Raw genomic sequence first — 24,120 nt, 5'->3', positions numbered from 1 at the left:
TGCCATGTTCCCAGTAAATGTGGGGATAGTTGAAATCCCCCATTACTATTGGGTTTTCTCTTTTTGTAGCTTCTCTAATCTCCGTGAGATCTAATTCCCCATTCGCAATTACATTTTGAGACTGCTCAGTTAACCAGTGTTTAATCTGTGCCATATTATTTTTGTATTGTTCTGCTTTCTTAATCAATATATCATGTGGTGTGATGCCAAATGCCTTACAGAAGTATATTACATCAACACTATTAGCTTTATGAAACACACTTGTAATCTCCTAAAACAAACAAAAACCGTTGCTTGTTAGCTCAATGGGCAGTCAAATGCAAATTTTGATTGTATAGTGTAGTAGCTCTCAATACTCCTTTGAATTATGCAGAGTGAGTGTATTGTAGCCATTTTAAAGATGGGCTAAATTGTTTGCAAATAGGTTGAGTCGCTTGTTCAAGGTCACATACTGAGTCAAGACATGAGGCCCCGTGCTCCAATCCCTAGACAACACTGCATTCATATTCTCTTCCTTCTTTCTCCCCTTCTATTGTTTCTCCTTTCAGGCTGGCACCTGGAAATGAAAGGTAGCACTGTTCTGCTGGTAGTTTTTGTGTCTTTTGCAAGTTGTAAATGTAAATGTTTTCCCTTGTGTACCTGCTGCAAGTGAAATTGTCTAGAATTAAGTGTGCTTATAGCAGGGCTGGTAGGGAAAATACTTTCATACTGTAGTGGGACACTACCCTCCTATCTTCAGCTCTTGGAGATGGGTATCTGGATATTGGTTACTACCCAAAATTGTCCATTGCCTGACAAAGTGTTCCTAAAGTAAGCAGGCTATTAATTTGAGGATTGTTAAAAACTAAGCAAGGTGAACCTTGCTATCAATCATGTTTAAAATTTAATAATTTATTTGCAAGTATAACGGAGGCATTACATTATTTCATTCCACAAACCACCAAACAGTTATTTTGTACTATAAATTAGCTGCTACCTTGTTGTTTGAGTGCTAGACTAAATAAGTCCAGTTAATTTCATTGTTGCTGGTATTTACCTATGCTCACTTGGATTCATCTGTATACCTTAACCCCACTGGGGGGATTTTCCTATGCAACATCCCACTAATTGTAGAGTAATCACTGTTAAATTGGTCTTTATTAGTAATGTTTTTATAAATTGACTGTTTATTTGTAAGGTCTTGACATTTTTTATTAGACACTTTGGTTTTAATAGATTTTTTTTTTTCTATAGGGGTTTGGCTATGTGAGAAAGTTGCACCTTATTGAGTTAGCTTTTAAACCAATATAATACTGATGTAAAAGGCTGTGTGGACACACTTATTCCAATGTAAAAGTGGCTTATTTTGATTAAACATGTTCTTCATCAACTTAAACTAAATCAAAATAGTATCTACACATCCTTTTGTGTAAGTTTCATTGTATCCGTGTAAATACTAGTTCAACTTTCTCATGTAGACAATACATAACTTATTTGTCTGAAAAGACATAGTATTTCTTATTTTCTAATCAGCTGGGTTTCAATAGTACTTCAGCTGGCCATGAATTCTATTCACATTCAATGTCTTGTTACACTTCTGCATTATTCACTATACTTAAGGCTTTATCTAGCCCAAGCTCCCTCTGTGACTGCTGACCCCACTTGTTCCCTGAGCTATACAGCTGCAGAATCCAAGTGGGGATGGTTGGGTAATTCAATATTTATAGGTTTCAGAGTAGCAGCCGTGTTAGTCTGTATCCGCAAAAAGAAAAGGAGTACTTGTGGCATCTTAGAGACTAACCAATTTATTTGAGTATAAGCTTTCGTGAGCTACGGCTCCGATGAAGTGGGCTGTAGTTCACGAAAGCTTATGCTCAAATACATTTGTTAGTCTCTAAGGTGCCACAAGTACTCAATATTTACAGCAACTATATAATGCCCAAACCAGCAACATACGGCTACAGAAGACTGCCACGTTCCCAGGACCCAGTCAGCATTTACTTTGCTTACCTGCTTTAAATGCCCCTTAGACTTGCAATCATGGCTCCGAAAATGAGGGGCAAGGGGCTTATAGACTAAGTTTTCCCAGAAATAGTGATGGGTAGGAAGAGTAAGTTCCTCTTTCCCTCCCCATTTCCAAGAAGAGAGCCCTCAAATGGTGGAAAGGAGGTTGGTGAGGTGGTGATTAATCCAGGAATTATCTCCAGCTATCACTTTCTAGAGATAAGCTGGGTAGCTGAGACCTGTATGTGGGGTAAGATACTTTTAATAAAAAATTGTCTGGAACTGAGAGCTTGGTCTTTTTCCTTTCATCTCCCACACCTCTCAAGACATCATGGGAGCTGTAGTAACTTTTATAGACTACATGGCTTCACAAGGAGAGAGGGTTCAAATCCAGAATAGGCAACTGTTCTAGGAGCTTATGTCCATGAGATCTCCTCCCCTTCATGTTGCTCCACAGTCTTCTGCAGCTGAGGCTTTTGTGGGGAGGGAAGGAGGGAATTTCCCCAAAAGGGCTTAAGCCTTCACGTTAAGAAGTTTGGACCTTCCACTATACCGATGGCCTCTCTGGAAATTTGCAGAATGGAGCACTTAATTTTCAGACATGTATAATGGGAAACTTGAAGGAAACAAAGCAAGAAGAAAAAAGGATCTAATTCTTTTTCTCACATTGGTGTAAATCAAAGGCAGTGACTTTATCATGGCATGAAGCCAGCTAAGAAAGGGTGGAATCAACCCCTAAAGTATGCTTTGGGAAGCCTATGTCCTCTGGCTGGTGGCTGCATTGTAAAACTATAGAGCAGACTATCATCTATTTTCTATCAATTCAGGAGATGGTGAAAATGGACACAGCGAATGCATATTGGCAGATAATACTAATTTATCTGGGACTCTGTCAACCTGTATTGTACACTTCAGCACCAGCGGCTGTGGCTTATTCCCCTTTGCTGTCAGTGAGCTGGGTCCAAGAAAATCAAGTAATCAAATGTATAAATTGTGGAACCAAATGAGGCTAATTTCTTTGTTTAATATTTGAGACTGCAGGGACTTGGGAGACCATCTTTGTTACAGTTTATGTAGCAGACTGCCACATAGCCAGTGAGATACAGTAGGAATGAAACTCCAGAGTTCAAGTGCTGATCTCTGTCTATATTCCTCTGCGGTATGCATGTTTTCCAGGCACTTGAGACAAGAAAATTCTTGCTAGTAATGTCCACTGGTCCATGCCTGTGCTTTTTCCCTTCTTGTGCATTGACCTGAGGGCATAAAGATCAGCGCAGACTGACACTCTCTCAATTTCCTTCTTACCTCCACATGGTCTGAGACAGAACCCTCCAGTGTCCACAGTCACCCCTCCAGTCATCCCCCTAGAGCCAACCTCTAAATATTATAAAATGTAAATCTTGTATATAAAAATTCTTAGATTTCAGGAGAAATCTGCTCCCTACGCATACCCTTCCCGTTGTAGGATTCCAATTATGCCCAGAATTCCAGGCATCAAGAACTTTCTCCTGCCCTCATTCCTTCCTGATCAGCGATGACCACAAGAGGTGTCTCTACTGCCTTGGAGAAGCTCGTATCTGCACTAAGTGCAGTACTTGTCACCTCTTCCCACCCTGAACCCATAAAGCATGGGAGTTATGGCTTAGGAAACATTTCATTGAGTGCTCTATCAGGCCCAAGTTGGATCTGGGTTTGGCAGACTCCCTCTCCCACACCCCCCATCCAGCGGGCAGAGGCATTCAGGAACGTGCTCCCTAGCACTACAACTTCAGATACAGGAGCAGGCAAAGGCAGAGCCATGGACTCCTTGTGTCAGTCTCACCGTGAGGGTTGGAAAAATCTCCCTCTAAATCCACTTCTAAGAGGAGGTTCTGGTTCCCCTACAACCTCAAGGTCTGGTGACTCTTCATGTCTGGTGCAGGGAAGCTCAAAAACCCATCGAGATCATGGTACTGAACTGCAGGCTTCCAAAACTAGGAGTACCTCCATTTTGGCAACGTTGGCAGCAGTGGGACCGTTTACTAAAGGGGAATGAGCCTAGACCAGTATGACTATCTGTACCAGTGAAGGACAGATTACCATTCTGTACACCATTGGCACCGACATACATTTCTGAGCCGACACTGAAAGTTCACAGGGAGAAGATGCCTCATGGCAGCAAATACACCACTTTGGAGGACATGACTGTCCCGCTGGACCCAGAATCTCCCATCCTATGAGAACTGTTTCTTACAAGGGAGATTGTGACAGCATTTGTCCATGAACATTATGAAAGAAATAGGTCTCCTGTTCCCTGTACTGGTTGGGGTATCTTCACTGATGGTTCCAACAGTGCTACCTTTGGAAATGGAGCCCGCATTTTCTTAGTTGCGTGATTCTGTTGTGGGGGAAGGACCACTATTGCTTCCTTCAAAAGTCATCAGCTCTGATAGAGGTTCCAGAATTTCCTGGGGGCCAATATGATGATATAAGATGATGTGCTCCCCTAGGTTGGGTGGTATCCTGTGCCTTGAGGTCTACCTCAGCCCATGCTGGATTCTTCTACCGAAACTCTCATCATCCCTCTAAATCAGGGGACCAGCCTAAACTCTTTCCAGAGCCCATGGGGGAAGAAAAAACAGCTGGATCTCACAGTACCGCTGGTTCAATCGGACATATTGTCTTCCTCTCCTGATGAGGTGGTTGCATCAGTATTACTGTCCTCACTGGACAATCACAAACAGTTTCAGGAGCAGTTAAGAAAAGGTGCTGAAGCCCTTCAGAGTCCTTGAAGGAAGTCAATGAGTCATCCCACAAATTCCTGGACGTTCTGCGCTGTAAAGGACCTACTACAATAGCATTCCTGATCAATAATGCTATACTATAATCTGCCAAAGTGATGTGGGAACATCCCAGCAACAAGAGACCCACTCGTAAGAGAGCAGAAAAGAGGTACTTTGTTCCTACCAACGGAGCAGAGTTTTTTCTCACACATTGTGTCCCCAATTCCCTGGTTGTTCAGGTTACTACAGAAAAGAGTAGATGATAACACACAAGATTTATTCTCTCAGATAAGAAGGCCAAATGCTTGGACTTTCTAGGGAGAAAAGTTATTTACATCTACAGCCTACAATTCTGAATAGCCAAGTATCAGGTACTGTTGCAAAGTATGATTTCAGCAACTACTTCAAGGCTTTGGAATTTAGTGACAAACTCCCTCAGGAGGACAGAGTGCAATTCCAAGTCCTTATTAACAAGGGTAGTCTGATAGCCAGATCATCTCTTCAAACTGTAGTATACTCTGCGGATATAGCCTCTAGATTGATAGCAACTGCCAATGTTATATGCAGGGAGCCCTGACTTTATTCATCAGGTTTCCCCAGGGAAGTACATTCCAGTGCAGAGCCTTCCTTTTCAAGGGGACTGCTTGGTAAATCAACAGACCGATGAGTCATTGTAGTCATTAAGAAAAGGAGTACTTGTGGCACCTTAGAGACTAACCAATTTATTTGAGCATGAGCTTTCGTGAGCTACAGCTCACTTCATCGGATGCATACCGTGGAAACTGCAGAAGACATTATATACACACAGAGACCATGAAACAATACCCCCTCCCACCCCACTGTCCTGCTGGTAATAGCTTATCTAAAGTGATCATCAAGTTGGGCCATTTCCAGCACAAATCCAGGTTTTCTCACCCTCCCCCCCCCCCCCCAAACTCACTCTCCTGCTGGTAATAGCCCATCCAAAGTAGCCACTCTCTTCACAATGTGTATGATAATCAAGGTGGGCCATTTTCTGCACAAATCCAGGTTCTCACCCCCCTCCAAAAACCACACACACACACACTCAATCTTCTGCTGGTAATAGCTTATCCAAAGGGACCAATCTCCCTACAATGTACATGGTAATCAAGGTGGGTCATTTCCAGCACAGATCCAGGCTTTCTCACACACCCCCTGGGGGGGGGAACACACACACACACACACACACACACAAACTCACTCTCCTGCTGGCAATAGCTCATCCAAACTGACCACTCTCCAAGTTTAAATCCAAGTTTAACCAGAACGTCGGGGGGAGGGGGGGAAGAAGAGAGGGGGTAGGACAAAGCAAGGGGAAATAGGCTACCTTGCATAATGACTTAGCCACTCCCAGTCTCTATTTAAGCCTAAATTAATAGTATCCAATTTGCAAATGAATTCCAATTCAGCAGTTTCTCGCTGGAGTCTGGATTTGAAGTTTTTTTGTTGTAAGATAGTGACCTTCATGTCGGTGATTGCGTGACCAGAGAGATTGAAGTGTTCTCCGACTGGTTTATGAATGTTATAATTCTTGATATCTGATTTGTGTCCATTTATTCTTTTACGTAGAGACTATCCAGTTTGACCAATGTAAATGGCAGAGGGGCATTGCTGGCACACGATGGCATATATCACATTGGTGGATGTGCAGGTGAACGAGCCTCTGATAGTGTGGCTGATGTTATTAGGCCCTGTGATGGTGTCCCCTGAATAGATATGTGGGCACAGTTGGCAACGGGCTTTGTTGCAAGGATAGGTTCCTGGGCTAGTGGTTCTGTTGTGTGGTATGTGGTTGTTGGTGAGTATTTGCTTCAGGTTGGGGGGCTGTCTGTAGGCAAGGACTAGCCTGTCTCCCAAGATTTGTGAGAGTGTTGGATCATCCTTCAGGATAGGTTGTAGATCCTTAATAATGCGTTGGGGGCTGAAGGTGACGGCTAGTGGCGTTCTGTTATTTTCTTTGTTAGGCCTGTCCTGTAGTAGGTGACTTCTGGGAACTTTTCTGGCTCTATCAATCTGTTTCTTCACTTCTGCAGGTGGGTATTGTAGTTGTAAGAAAGCTTGATAGAGATCTTGTAGGTGTTTGTCTCTGTCTGAGGGGTTGGAGCAAATGCGGTTGTATCGCAGAGCTTGGCTGTAGACGATGGATCGTGTGGTGTGGTCAGGGTGAAAGCTGGAGGCATGTAGGTAGGAATAGCGGTCAGTAGGTTTCCGGTATAGGGTGGTGTTTATGTGACCATTGTTTATTAGCACTGTAGTGTCCAGGAAGTGGATCTCTTGTGTGGACTGGACCAGGCTGAGGTTGATGGTGGGATGGAAATTGTTGAAATCATGGTGGAATTCCTCAAGGGCTTCTTTTCCATGGATCCAGATGATGATGTCCTCAATATAGCGCAAGTAGAGTAGGGGCTTTAGGGGACGAGAGTTGAGGAAGCGTTGTTCTAAATCAGCCATAAAAATGTTGGCATACTGTGGGGCCATGCGAGTACCCATAGCAGTGCCGCTGATCTGAAGGTATACATTGTCCCCAAATGTAAAATAGTTATGGGTAAGGACAAAGTCACAAAGTTCAGCCACCAGGTTAGCCGTGACATTATCGGGGATAGTGTTCTTGATGGCTTGTAGTCCATCTTTGTGTGGAATGCTGGTGTAGAGGGCTTCTACATCCATAGTGGCCAGGATGGTGTTATCAGGAAGATCACCGATGGATTGAAGTTTCCTCAGGAAGTCAGTGGTGTCTTGAACGTAGCTGGGAGTGCTGGTAGCGTAGGGCCTGAGGAGGGAGTCTACATAGCCAGACAATCCTGCTGTCAGGGTGCCAATGCCTGAGATGATGGGGTGCCCAGGATTTCCAGGTTTATGGATCTTGAGTAGTAGATAGAATATCCCAGGTCGGGGTTCCAGGGGTGTGTCAGTGCAGATTTGATCTTGTGCTTTTTCAGGAAGTTTCTTGAGCAAATGCTGTAGTTGCTTTTGGTAACTCTCAGTGGGATCATAGGGTAATGGCTTGTAGAAAGTGGTGTTGGAGAGCTGCCGAGCAGCCTCTTGTTCATATTCCGACCTATTCATGATGACAACAGCACCTCCTTTGTCAGCCTTTTTGATTATGATGTCAGAGTTGTTTCTGAGGCTGTGGATGGCATTGTGTTCCGCACGACTGAGGTTATGGGGCAAGTGATGCTGCTTTTCCACAATTTCAGCCCGTGCACGTTGGCGGAAGCACTCTATGTAGAAGTCCAGTCTGCTGTTTCGACCTTCAGGAGGAGTCCACCTAGAATCCTTCTTTTTGTAGTGTTGGTAGGGAGGCCTCTGTGGATTAGTACGTTGTTCAGAGGTATTTTGGAAATATTCCTTGAGTCGAAGACGTCGAAAATAGGATTCTAGGTCACCACAGAACTGTATCATGTTCGTGGGGGTGGAGGGGCAGAAGGAGAGGCCCCGAGATAGGACAGCTGCTTCTGCTGGGCTGAGAGTATAGTTGGATAGGTTAACAATATTGCTGGGTGGGTTGAGGGAACCATGAATAGGTCGGAATATGAACAAGAGGCTTGTCACGTGAGGCAACTCTTACAGGAAGTAGACTTCCTCTTTCTAATCACCATTGAGTCAGTACTACTTCAACATCGAAGAAAAGAATTTTATTCATATTTCCTCATCTCCAAGAAGAAAGGCTAATGCAGACCGGTGTTAGACCTTTGGCTCCTCAATGTCTTCATCCTGAATCTTAGTCTTCAGATTGTCACCGTGGCATCGATCATCTTATCCTCAAACAGAAATGAGTGGTTCATGGCACTCAACGTGAAAGATACATATTTTTCATATAGACATCCTTTCCTCCCATAGGAGGTTTGTGAGGTTCAAGATAGGTGCAAACCACTGTCCATGCAGGGTGCTTCCCTTTGGACTCGCAAAAGTGCCCAGTTATTTTCAAAGGCACTTCCATCATGACAATTCAATAGTCTTTCCGTACCTCGATGATAGGCTTCTGACAGGAAGGTCTTATTGGAGCATAACAATCACCACCTAATCTCTCATCAGTCTTCTAACATCATTAGGAATCTGAATGTAGAAAAGTCCATTTTAGGTCCAACACACAGACCATAGACTTCATTGGAATAACTAGATTCATCCAGAACTCACCTCCCAAGTTTCAGTATATGAGCATCCTGATCAATCAGCTCTGGAGCCCACAAACGTTAATTTGATCATGCCTTATTCTCCTGGGTTTTGGTGTTCGCTGTCTGCAAGCCGAGCTTTGAACAATACATGTGCCCAGTAGGCACAGTATTGATAAGTTAGTTACATTACCTCCCAGGGTATGGGTGTCTTTTGCTTGGTAGCAGGACTGAGAACAGGTGTGCAAGGAATTTCTTTCACTCTGCCACCTTCGTAGAGGATGCTAATTACGGTTATATCCCTTGTAGGCTAGGCACATATCTGGACAAACGCACAGCCCAGAGAACATGGTGCCTCATATTGTCAGGCTGTCATGCCTAGTGGTTGGAGCAATAGAGGTCAGGAACCAGGAGCCAAGAATCAGGAGTTAGAATCAGGAACCAAGCAGGGGAGCATGACTGAAGTGGAGTTGAGCAGGACAGGAGCAAGGTAGGAACAGGAATAGCTCTGGGCATAAACATTGAGCAACTGCTAGCCACATGCTGCTTCTAGGTTTAAGAGCAGGTCTGGTGACATGCTTCAGTCAATTCTGTGATTTGGTCAATCGATGTTCAACTGTCGCAGGGTAGATACACCCCATCATCGGGTGCTGGGTCACATGCGGCAAATAAGGGGTTACAGCTTACGTGACTAGAGTACTGCTGTCCTAGCCTATAAAGCAGGGCAGCATGGCCTAGCAGCTAGAGTCCTAGGGGCTGTGCCTGCACCCTGTGGTAGGTGTGGGGCAGAGTAGGGGACCAGGCCCACCCTGTTCCACCAGGTCCCAACCCAGGGCCCTGTGAAAGTGGTAGTCCGCAGCTCCGGCTCTGTTTCCTATTTTAACAGGCACTTCCTACCCTTGGTTCCTGCTCTGTCAGTTCTTCTGGGGGTGACTGCCGTCCAGCTCACTTTCATTCTCCAGGGTCAGCGGGGGTTCCGCCGTTGATCCCACTGGCTTGGCCTCTGCAGCCTCTAACTCTAGCAACTCCCTGGCAGGAGCCTGCAGCATCTATCTGCTCTCCTCCTGAGCCAGCTCAGATTGAGCTGGGCCACACTCCTTTATATCCTGTCTCCAGGGGCAAAGGATCATGGCCTCTTCGTTCCACAGTGGGTGGTTAATCCCAGCTCGGTCAGTGCGTGGTAGATATACCCTGTCACAGGCAGCTAGCTAGTCCCAGACGCAGCTGCAGGTCCTGGTTCCTGATACACAGCGAGGCATATAGTCTGATTAATGTAGAAGTCCAACTTTACTTTTGGGGCATACTTTGGTGCAGTCTCGGGGGAGGGGAAAGAGTGGGAGTGGGGCCTGGGGTGGAGGGGGGGTGGAGCATGGGCCTCTTGTGGGAGGAGGCCAAGTGGGGGCAAGCCTCGGGATGGGGCCACAGACTGGGTGCCAGTGGGGGTCCCCCCCATTTCTAGGGCGCTTCAGGCACTCAGACCCAGCTTCCCCAAATGCAGGAGTCGCACTGCCCATGATTCCAGCTCTGACTGTTAGGCCAGACTACCTATGTCCCGGGTTGTGACTGTTTATTCCTAAGCCTCATACCACCAGTGAGGCTCAGTCTCCATTCCCTGGACATATATTGGGAATTGGCATTCTATTTCAAAGATCAATGCCTTTTTAGGCTGGGCTCTGTGTAGCCCTGTTGGAACATATGAAAGGGTAATCATAATCTTTATTTACAAAGACTATTAAAGTGGATTTTGGGCTCTGTCTTGCTCTGTTACCAGTTATCTGATGTGCTTTCATCTTGCAGAGTGAAGGTCCACTCCACCAGAGCAAAGGCTGCTTTGGTAGCTTTGCTTTGGGAGGTACCACTCCTTGTTATCTGTAAAGCAGAGATGTGAAGTTCTGTTCAGACCATCACAAGGTACTATGCCCTAGCTTAAGCGTACTCAACTGATGTATCCTTTGTGTCAGCTGTTCTACAGTCATAAATATGGCAGAAATCCTCACACCCTACTCTATGAATACTGCTTGTCAGTAACACAGTATAATACATGTGGACCATCACTTGAAGAAAAAGAAAGGTTACCTGCCTCTGTTAGCTTTTTGTAACTAGAGTTCTTCAAGATGTGTAGTCCCAATCTATATTCCATTACCTGTCCTCCTTCCCCTCTGTTTTGGATCAAGACACTTGCTTCATGATAGTGAAGGAACTGGAGAATCCTGCACCCCCGCCCCCTTCTACTCTCGGAGCAGAGAAGGGAAAGTGTGTCCATTGGTCCATGCCTATGCTATTAGCAAGAGTGTTCTGGTCTCAAGTGGATGGAGTACATGCATACCCACAGTGGAATACAGTAGGGACCGCACATCATGAAGAACTCCAGTTACAGAAGGTAAGTTATCTTTCTTTACACCAGGGATGAATTTGCCCCATGTAGTTAAAATGTCTTTATTTTGGTTATGTATTTCTGTGTTCATCCTGTTGTGTTCTCTGTACTACTTCCTCCCTCCTCCCCTTATTCTCTATATTTTCTTCTTGTGCATCTGCCACTCAGTTAAGGCATACATCTTCAGGGGCTTTATCTGTAGCTTTTAATCCTTTCTACTACATCCAACATGTTTTTGAGTCCTTGAAAGTGCCTCTTTTTTAATTTAATCACTAAGATGTACCAGGGACACTGTTTTTAGCTTTCCTTGACAATGTGGGCCATCTCCTGGCACTCCAAGAAAGACCAATAAATGCTTTTGTACCCAAGCATCCACATACTTTTTCTGTTAAATCTTAAGGAGCCAATCAATATTGTTTTAAAAAGCATTTAAAATTATCTCCAATTAAATTAGTATTGTGTCAAAATGTGGGGAAAAAAAATCACATTACCTTTGTATGTGACCAAAATAAATATGGTTAAATCCCCATGGACAGTCAGTGCTGTTATGTTTACCAGGGTAACTGGCTGCATTCAGTTGTGGGTTATGAAAGTGCCCGCTTGAATACTCCACTGAGCTATCAGACAGAATGACCAATAGTTCATTGTACTAATTGACCCTATCTGTATAATAGAAACACTTGCAAATAAAATTCCCCCTGCCAACAAAATTGCAAATGAAAAACCCAGAAGTAACTGTATATTATCTAACTATCTTGGAATGCTGTTATTCAATCAGCAAACATGGGGCAAAATCATTAACTGAGCAGGCTTTGTACACAGCAAAAATTTAAGTGATCTTTCTTGTAGCGAGGAAGTCATGTACATTCATAAAATCATTAAATAGCTCACTTTCCCCAGTCAGAACTATATTTCCTAACAATTGTAGTTAACATTGCTATGGCTTGAGTCCTCTTGTGTTGTTTGTCTTGTTGGATTGCTTTTTATTGTAATGCACCCTGTTCTGACAGGACAAGAATTCTTGGCTGGGAATCACGGTGTGTTGTAATGAGGGTGGAGTATGTTTGTCATTCAGCAGTGCTGACAATTCACGAGTGTACCAATATCCAGAACCATACGTCCTATGACAATGTAACCCCAAGAATCATTTGTATTGGATAGAAATAGAAAATAATCACAGTAAATACAGTACATCTACATTTCCTATCAAGAACATAATCTTGAGTTTTTATTACTGTTGTGTATTTTTCATTAAAATATCAGAAAGCGCAAAAGCATTTCATCCCAGAAATAAGTCTTCAAAAATTAAATCTGTTTTATATAGATGCCACCTATGTTAGACTTTTGTCATTTTACGGAAGGTTGGTTAATGTCACATGGAAAGAAACAGCACCAGATATCTAAATAAGCTGTGGGAAACTGTGGAAGACGTCAGACTTCATTGTATACTGTAAGACAGTGATAATTTGTTTGCCTGTGTAAAAACAAAACAGGCAAGATAGCATTTGTGAAAGAGTTTGTAAAAGACTGTTCTAACTATTGAATAAACTTAACAGATGACAGTTTTAAAAAACCCCCACAGATCTGCAAATGGGGGGAAAAGATGGTATATTTTACCTAAAGTAAGAGACAATATGTAATAAGGGATTTTGTGGTTTTACAGCTCAGTGCATGTGTTTGAAAGCTGTTCTCTCAGCAATGTGGGTGGCAGGTTATGCTACCATATAATGTATTGTAGTTGGCTCTCCACACTTGTCAGAGTTAGCGTTCAACCATTCGGAAAATTTTCCCATTGTTCTATCATGTGAACCAAGAGTAGTGCTGAATTCCCAATAACCTACTGACGGAAAAAAAGGTTTAATTAGAAAGTTTGAGATTTGATTACTTCTGTTATTGTTTTAGTGTAGCTATATAATTTAAGAATTCTGTCTGTAAATGCAATCAATTTTCAATCAAAAAGCTGAAAAAACAAACTTAGTGTAGTGCAGTCTCCAACAGTTTTTTAGAGAAATCTTGTGTACTCAATTCTGCCTTTCTTCAGCATTAACACTCTATTTCCATCTTAAACATGTTTGCTTTAGATGGATCATAGCTTTTGGCAGCTACTTCATTTTTAGCAAATAATACTGTTTCTAGTAAGAGTTGCAAAAAAAAAAAAAAAACTTTGTGTGAGGTCCTTGTAAACTGAACCTTGGGAACATTATGTTATTTCTGTATTTTCCCTTCTTTTGTGCTGCTTTTCTGTTTGTGTCATGGTTATAAATTACATCATTTAAACTGGAGAATTAAAAACATTTTGTGATTCCCATAAATTTCAAAAGAGAGGGGTTTTTGTTTTGTGTGTGTGTGTGTTTTTTGTGTTGTTTTTTTTTGTGGTTTTTGGTTTTGTTTGGTTTTTACCTGTTATTTCAGAGGCTGGCACGTAGACAAATAAGCAGTTATGGTATTGAAATTCCATTGTGCCAGCACCTTCAGAGTATAATCCAAAAAAAACAGAAAACTCGCCTGCTGGGCTGTATGCAGTATGCTTGTGTGAACATCAGTGTCTGCTGTTCACACATCATTTTTTACTGAAAGTTCTTCTTGGAATAAAGGCTCTGTGTATTTGGAGAGTGCAGTGGTATAGGATATTTGTTAGTCCCTGTGTCTTAAAAGTTGAAGAGATTTCTGGTTTACAGTTGACTAGGGTAGGCTCGCAAGATTCTTTCCACAGATTATCATTAACACTTCAAAAGTAAAGAAGCAAGTAGAGAGTTTTTTGTGTGATATAAATAAAAGTTGTATCAATTGTGATATAAATAAATATATTAAAAAGGGCCAGATGTCCCTCACTTTTCTGCTTGAAAAGAGAACATGGAAGGTGTGTGTGTGTGTGTGTGTGTGGAGGGAGTGGGCTGTGGGCATGGCAGGAAAAGAGACATTTAAGTATTAACTCTTACCAACTGAATATGTCAAATCTCATTTAAATTTTTTTAGGTAAAGTGTATCTTGGTAGATGATATTTTAAAATAACATGAATGCATCTGGTATTGCAACTGATACTTGGTTCTAGCATTCAGGCTCAAATAGAATGGTTTCTATAATATTGTTCGGATGAGATAAACCCCAGATTTGGTCAGATCTGACTCAATTGTAGTTTCTAAGGCACTTACAATAAAAGTTTTTATTTTAAAATTGAAGCATTTTAGTTTTTGTGTGTGCCTGTTTTCATTTTTAATTTTACACTCTTTAGCATATTGTTAGACACATTGGCAGCCAAACTATTCAGTCCAGTGTGTTAGCAGATTTTGGATTTCTACTCAGGTTTATAAAATATCAAATAGAAAAACTGTCTCCCCGATAATGGAGAACACTAAGCTAGGTAAAGCAGATTTAACTTGCTGCTCAAGGTATTATAGTCATCCGTTTTTCTGATTGACTAAATGTTGCTGCTGTCATTTTAGTAGCTTAGCTGCCAAAGACAAATGATTCTGTGCAGTGTTCTTGTAGCTGTGTTGGTCCCAGGATATTAGGGCAAGTCTACACTACAAAATAAAGTCAACTTAAGTTACATGTACACGTTACAGCCACCTTAGTATTTAAATTGCTTTTGCATGTCATCACCAGGAGCGCTTGCACCGAGTTAACTGGCAGTATGGGGCATTGTGGGATGGCTTTTGAAAGGCAGCAAGAGTAGATGTTATGCAACTCAGTGACTACACTGACGCTATTATATGTTCACAACCTCTTTAGTTATGGTGTTGACACATGTACATGCATCTTATTCTTCTGTGCTAAGGTCCACAGATATATTAAAATGGGTACTTCAGACACCATGCAGGTTGGGGGCAGAACCAGACCTGTCAGTTCCTGGCAACAGAGGAAGGCAATTGGAAAAACTGTGTCCAGCGGCAAGCAGCTCCTTCCCCATCTGCACTGGAGCAGTGATGCCAAGTGGAAGCATGCCAAATGGGAAATCTCACTTTGATCCCTGTAGCATCAGCAACTGCCATCTCTGACTGTGGAGCTCAGCACCTCAACACTGACCATACCAGATAGTGTAATAATGGGCAGTCATGCTCTGCTGCCTCCCCTTGCTGTCCTCTCTATAACAGACCCTCCCCAGGGAGTTCTCTACCCAGATTGAAATGTAGACCCATTTGGTCTATGTGGATCCCATGCAGTCCACTCTTGAAACCTGGCATGTTCTCTGAAAGACCCATAAGGGGAGCCCCTGTTGGAAAGAGAAGGTAATAAGATCATTCTCTTTGAGGGCAAGGAGATTGCTAGTTCCTTGAACTATTTTTGGAGCAGTGTCTGTGCCCCATTTCACTCCTTCCACTGACGCAAGCTCATAGGGACAAACTCCCAAAGGGGATATAAATATAATCAGCACGGGTTCCCCTGCTCAGCTTCAGTGAATTCAGCATGGCAGCTAATCCCCAGTATCCAATTCCCCTGCTCGCTTTCTCAGAGTACAGCGTGGCACATTAACACAGAAAAAGCCAAACTAAAGACTGTTGCTGATTCCTCTGGGCGTGGTTACTCACCCAACCTAGGAATTCTTCCTTCTTTTAAGGAGGAAAGCCAGCTGTCCAAATCAGAGTTAAGGGGTGGGGGTGTCAGATACAGAGAGGATAGACTTTCAGGAAGAGTAGTGTGTAACTATGTTGAGGATGTCTGTGGCTGTCCTAGACAAGCTGTAGTGGTTTATCCCTTCTCTGGGAAGATAAGAAGAGTGGAGATTTCCTGCCTTACCTAAGGAAAGGAAAGACTAGGAAAGTATCTATCCCCTTATGTCCAGTTTATTGTTCCCAGCTGCTGCTTAAGGTAGCCAAGCCTCACCATCAACTTCACTTCCTCCCTGCAGTATCTGGCCATGAAGTGGCAACACAGCCCAAATGTGTCAGAACAAGCAAACAGTAAGGGGTCTCTTGACCCCCCCCCCCACCCCCCCATTTACCTCTTTCTAGCTCCCCTGGCCTCCATTTTATAAGGACATAAAGTTCGTCAATGTCTATTAGTTCAGATTCAGCCTAGTGTCGCTACCAAACGTAAACGTGTCTATCTTCCTTGGTGGTCAGGGACTCAGGGTTTCTGTTGAGAGAGGGTTCTTTTTTAACCTGAAAGAGTGACTTCTTCACTATACAGGCCCTTCACAAGCAGCCAGGGCATGAAAGCCCTGTAAACATCAGCCTTATCACAAAAATAAATGTATGAAATATACTTGACACAGTCCACATGCTTTCACAAGCAGTGTTGGCATGAGTGGTCAGTATTGTAGGTATGGTCCTCTCAATGTAAAAGAAGACTAAGGGTTTCTCCTTGAAAGTGTGTAATATAAATCTGTTTAATGTGAGTATATGGGGCCTTAGTATTGATATCAAAGGTGTAGGCAAATCAGTTCCCAGCTCTCTGTGCTACAGGGAGAAACTTTATAAAAAGCTGAGGCTATTCATAGTCCTCAGAAAAGTGGTTTTGCAATCCTTGTTCCTGCCAGACACTATAGAAGGGACTACAGGTCACATGGCATATTGAAACAGTCCCTGAAGTACAAGATAGAAAACCACTTTGCAAGAGATAGCTGGAACCAAGCCAGAGTGCTGAGACAAGGTCAGTAGCTCAACCCTATCTGAAGTTAGACTCTCTTTGCCCTCCCCCACCCCCAGTTGGTGTCGTGCTCTTTCAGTTTGGGAGCAAATGGCTACCAACAGATTTGGTCAAAATGAGGTCACTGGACATTATCCAGAGAGGATACTGTGACGTTGCACTCCAGATGATTTTATGAAAATATGCTAATGAGTAAAAACGACTAGTCCTTGAGTGTGAATATAATGGAACTGGAATATGCTTCATGCAAAAGGCCTCTTGTAAGTTATTACAAAGTTTATAATCTACTGAGTGAGGTAATCCTATTTTTATAGGATTCTTGTATCTGATTCTTGAAATATTACTCTGAGGTCCTATTGTAATAGTGTAGGCAATTAATGGTGGCTTGGAATCTTGATGGCTCCCATCAGCTAGAACAATTGGTTGTAATGACTCTGTTTACTTGCAAGCCTTCCTGTGAATCAGGCCAAGAAGAATGAAGGCTTGGGGTCTCCCAGGACATGTGACCATATCACCTGGTACTGGAATCCATCTTAAACTTGGTGCTTTCCTATTTAGAAGGAGGAGTGGGAACCCAGAGAGACACAAAGATTCCTGCCTTGTGCCAAAGCTGTCTAAGGCGGTGGAACAGAACAAAAGAGGTTCCAGTCATGAGAAATCCCGTAGTTACCACCTGAGCTGAACTGTACCAGGGGAAATGATTGGGCTCAGACTAGGAAGGAGTCCAGTCTGTGAAAGAAGCTTATTGGAACATCTCTAATGATCAGATTTTATCTGTAATCAGTTTCTTAACGTATTAGGCTTAGACTTGAGTGTTTTGTTTTATTTTTCTTGATAACTTACTTTGTTCTGTCTGTTATTACTTGAAACCACTTAAATCCTACTTTTTATACTTAATAAAATCACTTTTTGCTTATTAATTAACCTAGACTAAGTAATTAATGCCTGGGGGAGCAAACAGCTGTGCATATCTCTCTATCAGTATTAATAGAGGACGGACAATTTGAGTTGACCCTGTATAAGCTTTATACAGAGTAAAATGGATTTATTTGGGGTTTGGATCCCATTGGGAACTGGGTATCTGGGTGCTGCCAACAGGAGCACTTCTTAAGCTGTTTTCAGTTAAGTCTTCAGCTTTGGGGATGTGATTTAGACCTGGATCTGTGTTTGCAGCAGGCTAGTGTGACTTGCTCAACAAGACAGGGTATTGAAGTCCCAAGCTGGCAGGGAAAACAGGCTCAGAGGTAGTCTCAGCACATCATGTGACAGTCCCCAAGGGGTTTCTGTGATCAAAGCCATCACATATACTATATGGAGTTGTGCAAGGATCACAGGCACAGTTTTGTCCCATTCCCAATCAGCTCATGGAAATAAGAGGATATGAATTATCTACTTCAAATCAGAGAAATTTACCCTCTTTCCCATCAAAGATTGCTCTCTGACCTATTTCTAGCATCAGAGAAGCAGTAACAAGCAGAGCACAGTTCCATCTGAAACATCTGAATAGATTTCTAAAATAGGCTTTTTTTAGATTCCCATTTATATTTCCACAGACAATTTTCTTGCTTTGCATATGGATGGTAATGATCGGAGTTGGGGAAGTGAGGGGAATGCTACCATTTGATTTGAGAAGTGTTCCCAGGATCTATTTCAGGATCAGAATAAGAAAATTCACTTTTGTCTCTTCCTGGAAAATTCTGCTGTACACACAGCAAAAGAACTAAAACAAATACAGAATGATATTGTTTCTGGAGTATCATGGATTTATGATAAATATGGTGCCAAGACAGTCAATCATGGGCCACAGCTGCTGCTGATGAATCATATTGGATACAAGGTCTCAATCTCAGAAGAATGTTAACAAAGGAGAAAGATGATTGTTACTGAAAACAAGTGATGCCACAGAAACAAAGTTTCAGTGCTTAGTGAAGCCTGTGGGTATGCAGCACAAGAGTTCAGTGAACAAGAGTTCACATCAGCCTACTTCCCTATAATTCCTACCACCACCTTCACATCTCACTCTATCATCTGTTGGCAGAGATCAAGATCCCACTGTCTGTTGGCCATGCCCTCAACTGCTGAATAGAGAGAATCTTTTTTTTTTTTTTTTAAAGAGCTCCATCAGTTAATGAACCAGTCTCCTTTTGGATGCCCATATTTAAAGGGTAGTCCAGCTTCCCACCTGGAAAGCATACTGCTATGAATATTGAATTGTAGTGAATCTGTGGACCTTAATGTAATGAAAAATAGGACATTTTCAACTAAGCACAGATTTTTTTTTTCTTTAAGTAATAAGGTCCACTTGGCCCAGACCCAAGACAATTCGATCATCCAGAATAGAAATGGAAATTTACATCCAGAGAATCAGGTTTATTTTGTTAGGGGAAATTACATATGCTCTACAGTAGGGGAAATTATGCTTGTTCTAAAGTAAAGGTAACAGACTCTGTGATTTGGCAGAGGTGTATAGAGTTTGAGCAAATGGAATTTAATTGCGTTGGTGAGGCTGCAGCATAATACCTCTGTGACCAGAGCACAGCCTTTCTATGCAGGAGATCATGGACACTGGATTCAGGTAAATGCAGATTTAGTGCCAACTGCCCTGACCCACCTATAATTGCCCTTCTCCGAATCTGCTTATTCAGAGTTGGCATAGACCTTCTCTCCCTACAAGTAATTTGGGTAGTTGCAGAGTTCATCAATCTTTCCAACCAACCCAGCTGAATCTTCATATCTCTGTCACCAGCAGCTGACTCCATCTCTTTCGTCTATAGATACTTTACTACTGATGTAATCAGAACAATTCTAACTTCTGTGGAAATACACCTGTTTATGCCAATAATGAATGTGGCTCAAGCTCTTTATGTAGTCATTTTGGGGGCTTTCATCTGACAGGAGAAATTGTGAAAAGCGATAAAACTCCCAAGCAAACCCCCTTTAGAACAAGTGCAGCTTCTTTAGGAAATGTCAGTTCTGTGTTTTGCCCAGGGAATAGGAATCCTTTGCTTCAGAATCAAGTTTTTGCAAAACAGAATGGCATGTTGCCTCTACGCTAGTAGGCTGGTTGACTTGGCAACATTCAAATGTCACTTACTCTAATTTAAAGACATTTCGCAAAATGCTTATAATTAAACTGGTCAAAAGTCTGACTGAATCCCAGCAAGCCAAAGCTTCATCCTTCCAGAAGAGAAAACTGAGTACCAAGTAGTTTGTGTGTGCACGTCATTTGGAAGAGAAAAATATCAAGCTGCTTTCTACTCTGTATGGATCTCAAGCACAGTTAGTAAGAACAGAGGTTCGCTCTGCTGTTCTAGTTCAGATCTTCCCCTTCTCTTACCTACTAAGGCTGCTGAATTTGTTGCTGCCTTCCACCCCAGAAGTGGCTGCATTTCAGTGATGCTCTGTGTTTTATTATTTATGAAGCACTTTGGGATCCTTTCAGATGATGCTATATAAATTAAGGTTCTGTGTTCTCTCCACTTGTATTTTGTAATTCAATGTGGCTAGATTTTGTAATTCAATGTGGCTAAAAATGGTTGAATTTTTAATATTGCATATTCAATTTTTCAAATGTTCACTTTGTATAATTTAACCTTAGCTATGTCTAGACAGATTTCCTGGGTATGGCTAAACAATTTTGAATGAAAATTATGAGCTGATCTTTTTTGCACTTTCATAAACAGAATGTTTCCGTTATGTATGTTAAAAACGGAACAAATGGAAATTGGAGACATAGGAAATTGCAGTTTTTTCAACAATTTTGCAAACCTTTACTGCAGAAAATATTGCTGGAAAATAACTTATTACCTTGCAATCTTTGGAAATGTGATGTGACTGTTGCTACTGCTAGTTAGATTCCTAACTAGAATAGAACCTGAAGCTTGAGATTTTGCTGTCAGTCCTAGTTCCTGAGGCAAGGAACTACCTATCCCAAACATTCAAGAATGGTAAGTCAGACTCCTTTCCCCTCCCAAAAAATCATGATTGTCTGTCTGTCTTAAAATGAGATTTTTTTTAAAAAAATCATTTTTTGTTGAAAATCACTAAATACATAAAAATAAAGGCTTCCCCATTTACTGCCCACAGGTACTCCACTTATCTTCCCCTGTCTTCTAGGATGCATGCCATATAGTCGTCCTTCATAATTAACCAGGGAGGATTGATAGCTACTCCAGTCCCATTCTTTCTCCATATCTCTTCAGTCTCCGTGAAGCCCACCCTCTTTCCTAGGCTTCAGAGCCCGAACCGCAATTTTGAAGCACTGTCTGCAAAGTTATTTTTAGAGCACTAGCACAGGTTCCACTAGCACGAGTCTGACCCAGACTGGGAATTTCACTTCCACAGGCTCTGTGGACATACCGTAGTAGGCCACAGTCTACCTGTGTACCATGCTTGTGTACACACAGTTTGTGTCAATATGTTATGGATACCTGATGGCAGAAATTAAGTACACATTTTCTCCTTTTCTCCAAAGTGGACCTGAGTCGTGCAGTATGAACTTGCAGCTAAGGTTTGTGATGAAAACAGTTTTCTTTTCCAATACAGACAGGTGTCTTTTTTTCTAATCTGAGCTACTACCCAACACGAGAAATAACGTAAAGAGGATTTGAATTTCCTGTGCAAAATGCAGGACGCTGCAGCTGAGATTTTCAGTGACACGTAGGAGATTTTAATGTCCTAATCTCATTAATTTATTAGGAATTTGGAGTTCAAATCCCTCACGAAGCTTTGAAAAATCTTGATCCACCTATTGAACACACCTATTGGTGTGTTGGCTTCTAATGCTGTATACTAAGGAAATGTTAAGTAATAATTAAAACATTCAAGTGTGGGAAGAGAAGAGGGTGGCTTATTGGAATGAACTATGAAAATTAGAATATTGAAGTTATTAGATTTTTATATCTGTCTCCACATCTCTGTCCCTTAATTAGGCAAAAGTGACTTGAGAATACTCAAGGAAATACTTCTTTAAAACATATTTGTCATATTTACACACCTACTTTTTAGATAAATAAACTCTTAAAGTTGGGATGAAGTCCTGCACATCCACTGACCATATGTGAGCATCTCTTGGCAGGTCATGAATGTTGTTTCCTGAACTCTCCAGGTGAGAGAACCACAAAGCTAGAAAGTTTTACTGAATGAAATTTAAAGTTTTCAGAATGGCCACCCAAGAAAATTCCACTCTGAGTTGATGTCAGAATTTTGCTGCTTATTCACTCTCTTCAGAGAGCTTGTCGTAATCTTGATTTATGGCACACAGTCGCTTTATGGCACTAATACGACAGATTTTTGTTGCTCAGGTCTGGTAACTAACTGTTCCCCGGATGCTTGTGAGGTCTCTCAGATGGCTGTCAATAATGATTTCACAATTTTAAAAGACAGTCCAAAGTGAGGTGACTTGCGATGCTATTTTAAGTTATACAAAATGTGTTTTGGCTGCCAACTTTTGGGTTCTCCCCACCCCCTTTACAAAAGGCTGTCTCCAAAAAATGCATGCAATGCTGTTTTTATAGTAATTGTTTAATTTTTTGCAAAAATCTGTCACTTTTTTCTTTGTTACCATGTATAATGGTGTAATAATAGTAAATTTAGTTTGCTAGTCATCTTTCTAAAAATTGTCAAAATATATTTTGTTAGATTGCATATTTCATTTTATTATTATTATAGGTTATACCTTGATGAACAGGCATAAAATCTTGTTGCACTTTTGTTCTTACGCCTACCTTTCTCTTTTCCCCGCCCCCAAAGAAGCTAGTAGCACATGAAATAAACTATAGCTTGATAGTGTACTCTTACATATTACCTTTTGACATGGCCTCTTTGTACACATGGAAATCACTTGCTTCTGCTTTGAGTATGTCTCTGTTTAGATTCTACTGTAGGTGTGCATGTGCCTCATGCATGTGAGATCATAGTCTTTTGAATAGTAATGTCTATTCAGACCAGTACCCCTACAGCTTGCCATTTTGGCCTTATTGGAGACCACCATCACAGGTGGTCCCAGAGAAGCTGTCCCTCTTGCGCATTCAGGAAGATGATGAAATCCCACTATCCAGTGGCATTGTTAGGCAGGTATCAACACGAGAGCTTGACATTAGTTCCCACATGCTGGAGATAGTGGAGGAACAACTGCTGTTTCCACTGAAGGACTACTCTTCATTGTCTGATGAGGCAAGTGACACCGTCTCCATCTGCAGTGGCTGATGACTTCAAGGTGTTCTATGAACTCCTATCGCACGTTGTAGAGACCCTGGACGTTGAAACCACAGCCATACAGGAGATGTCCCACAAGCTTTTTTTATATACTAAGTTCTGCGAGTCCAGCCAGAATTGCTCCCCCCATCAGTGAGGGCATATTGGAGCTGGCAAAGGAATTTTGGCAAACTTTGACCACTGTTTCTTCCACATCTCAATGAATAGGGGAAAAGATATCAAGTGCCCCCCCCAGGGCTTTGAGCATTTCTGTACGCGCGCGCGCACACACACACACAAAAATCCAGAGTCCCAGGTGGTGGTATCAGCAGTGCAGGAGAAATCCAGGTCCTGGGCCTTTCTCTCCTCAAAAAAGGTCACAAGGGCCAGAGAGTCACTAGAATAACATTTTAGCCAGCCATAGTTGCAGCCAACACGGAGACAAGGTCGGTGGTCGTGACTCTCATGAGATGGGCCCCTTAGCTTTTAGTGCCCAGAATACCAAAAGAAATACAAGCCACCATCAAGGACCTTCCCTTCAAAGGGATAGCACCATTTAGCAAAAGAAGGGGTGAAAAGCTCCATTCCCTGAAAAATTCGTAGGCTACGGTTGCTGGGCATGTATGCACCAGCACCCTACAGAAAGCAATGCAAGTACCAGTCCTCGCAGAGGACACTGTCCTACCATCAGGGTCAACAACATGAGTACCTGCCAAGGAAAAGGTCCCAGTATCCCAAGAGAGTCCCATTGTTGGCCTTCATTGCTCACCCACCATCATCAGAGAGGCAAAGATCTTGTTCCATTATCACACTGGACAAATGGATGTGGGACATCATCACCCGTGTTTACCCTATGAACTTGCACACCTTTATCCCCTAACCAACCCACTTCCCTATCCCTCTTGAGGAACCTTTTCCATGAGACCTTGTTATTTAAAAAGTGGCCTCGTGGCTTTTTGCAGGAGCCATAGAGAAGGCTCCTTCGGAGTACATGGGAAGAAGAGGTTCTACTCCCGATACTTCCTTATCCAAAGGAGAAAGGGAGCCTGTGTCAGATTCCACAGGAATCTGAACAAAGGAAAAC

At 42.3% G+C, this 24,120-nt stretch overlaps 1 protein-coding gene across 15 annotated transcripts in view; it reads left to right on the top strand.

Annotated features, from left to right (window-relative positions):
* The window catches only part of ANAPC10 (anaphase promoting complex subunit 10), a 301,742-nt gene that overhangs the window by 36,884 nt on the left and 240,738 nt on the right, over window positions 1–24,120 (top strand). Inside the window, exon 5 of one of the 15 annotated variants that reach the window (XM_073341253.2) lies at window positions 10,676–10,789. The exons of the other annotated variants lie outside the window; for them this stretch is intronic. Within the exon in view, the coding sequence (XP_073197354.1) occupies window positions 10,676–10,753 (78 nt within the window). The 3' untranslated portion in view covers window positions 10,754–10,789. The remainder of the gene's footprint in view (window positions 1–10,675; window positions 10,790–24,120) is intronic. 15 annotated transcript variants of the gene reach the window in all.

This window comes from Lepidochelys kempii, chromosome 4, assembly GCF_965140285.1.
Source record: "Lepidochelys kempii isolate rLepKem1 chromosome 4, rLepKem1.hap1, whole genome shotgun sequence".
Classification (NCBI taxonomy): Eukaryota; Metazoa; Chordata; order Testudines; family Cheloniidae; genus Lepidochelys; species Lepidochelys kempii.
This window is presented reverse-complemented; position numbering and strand designations above follow the sequence as displayed.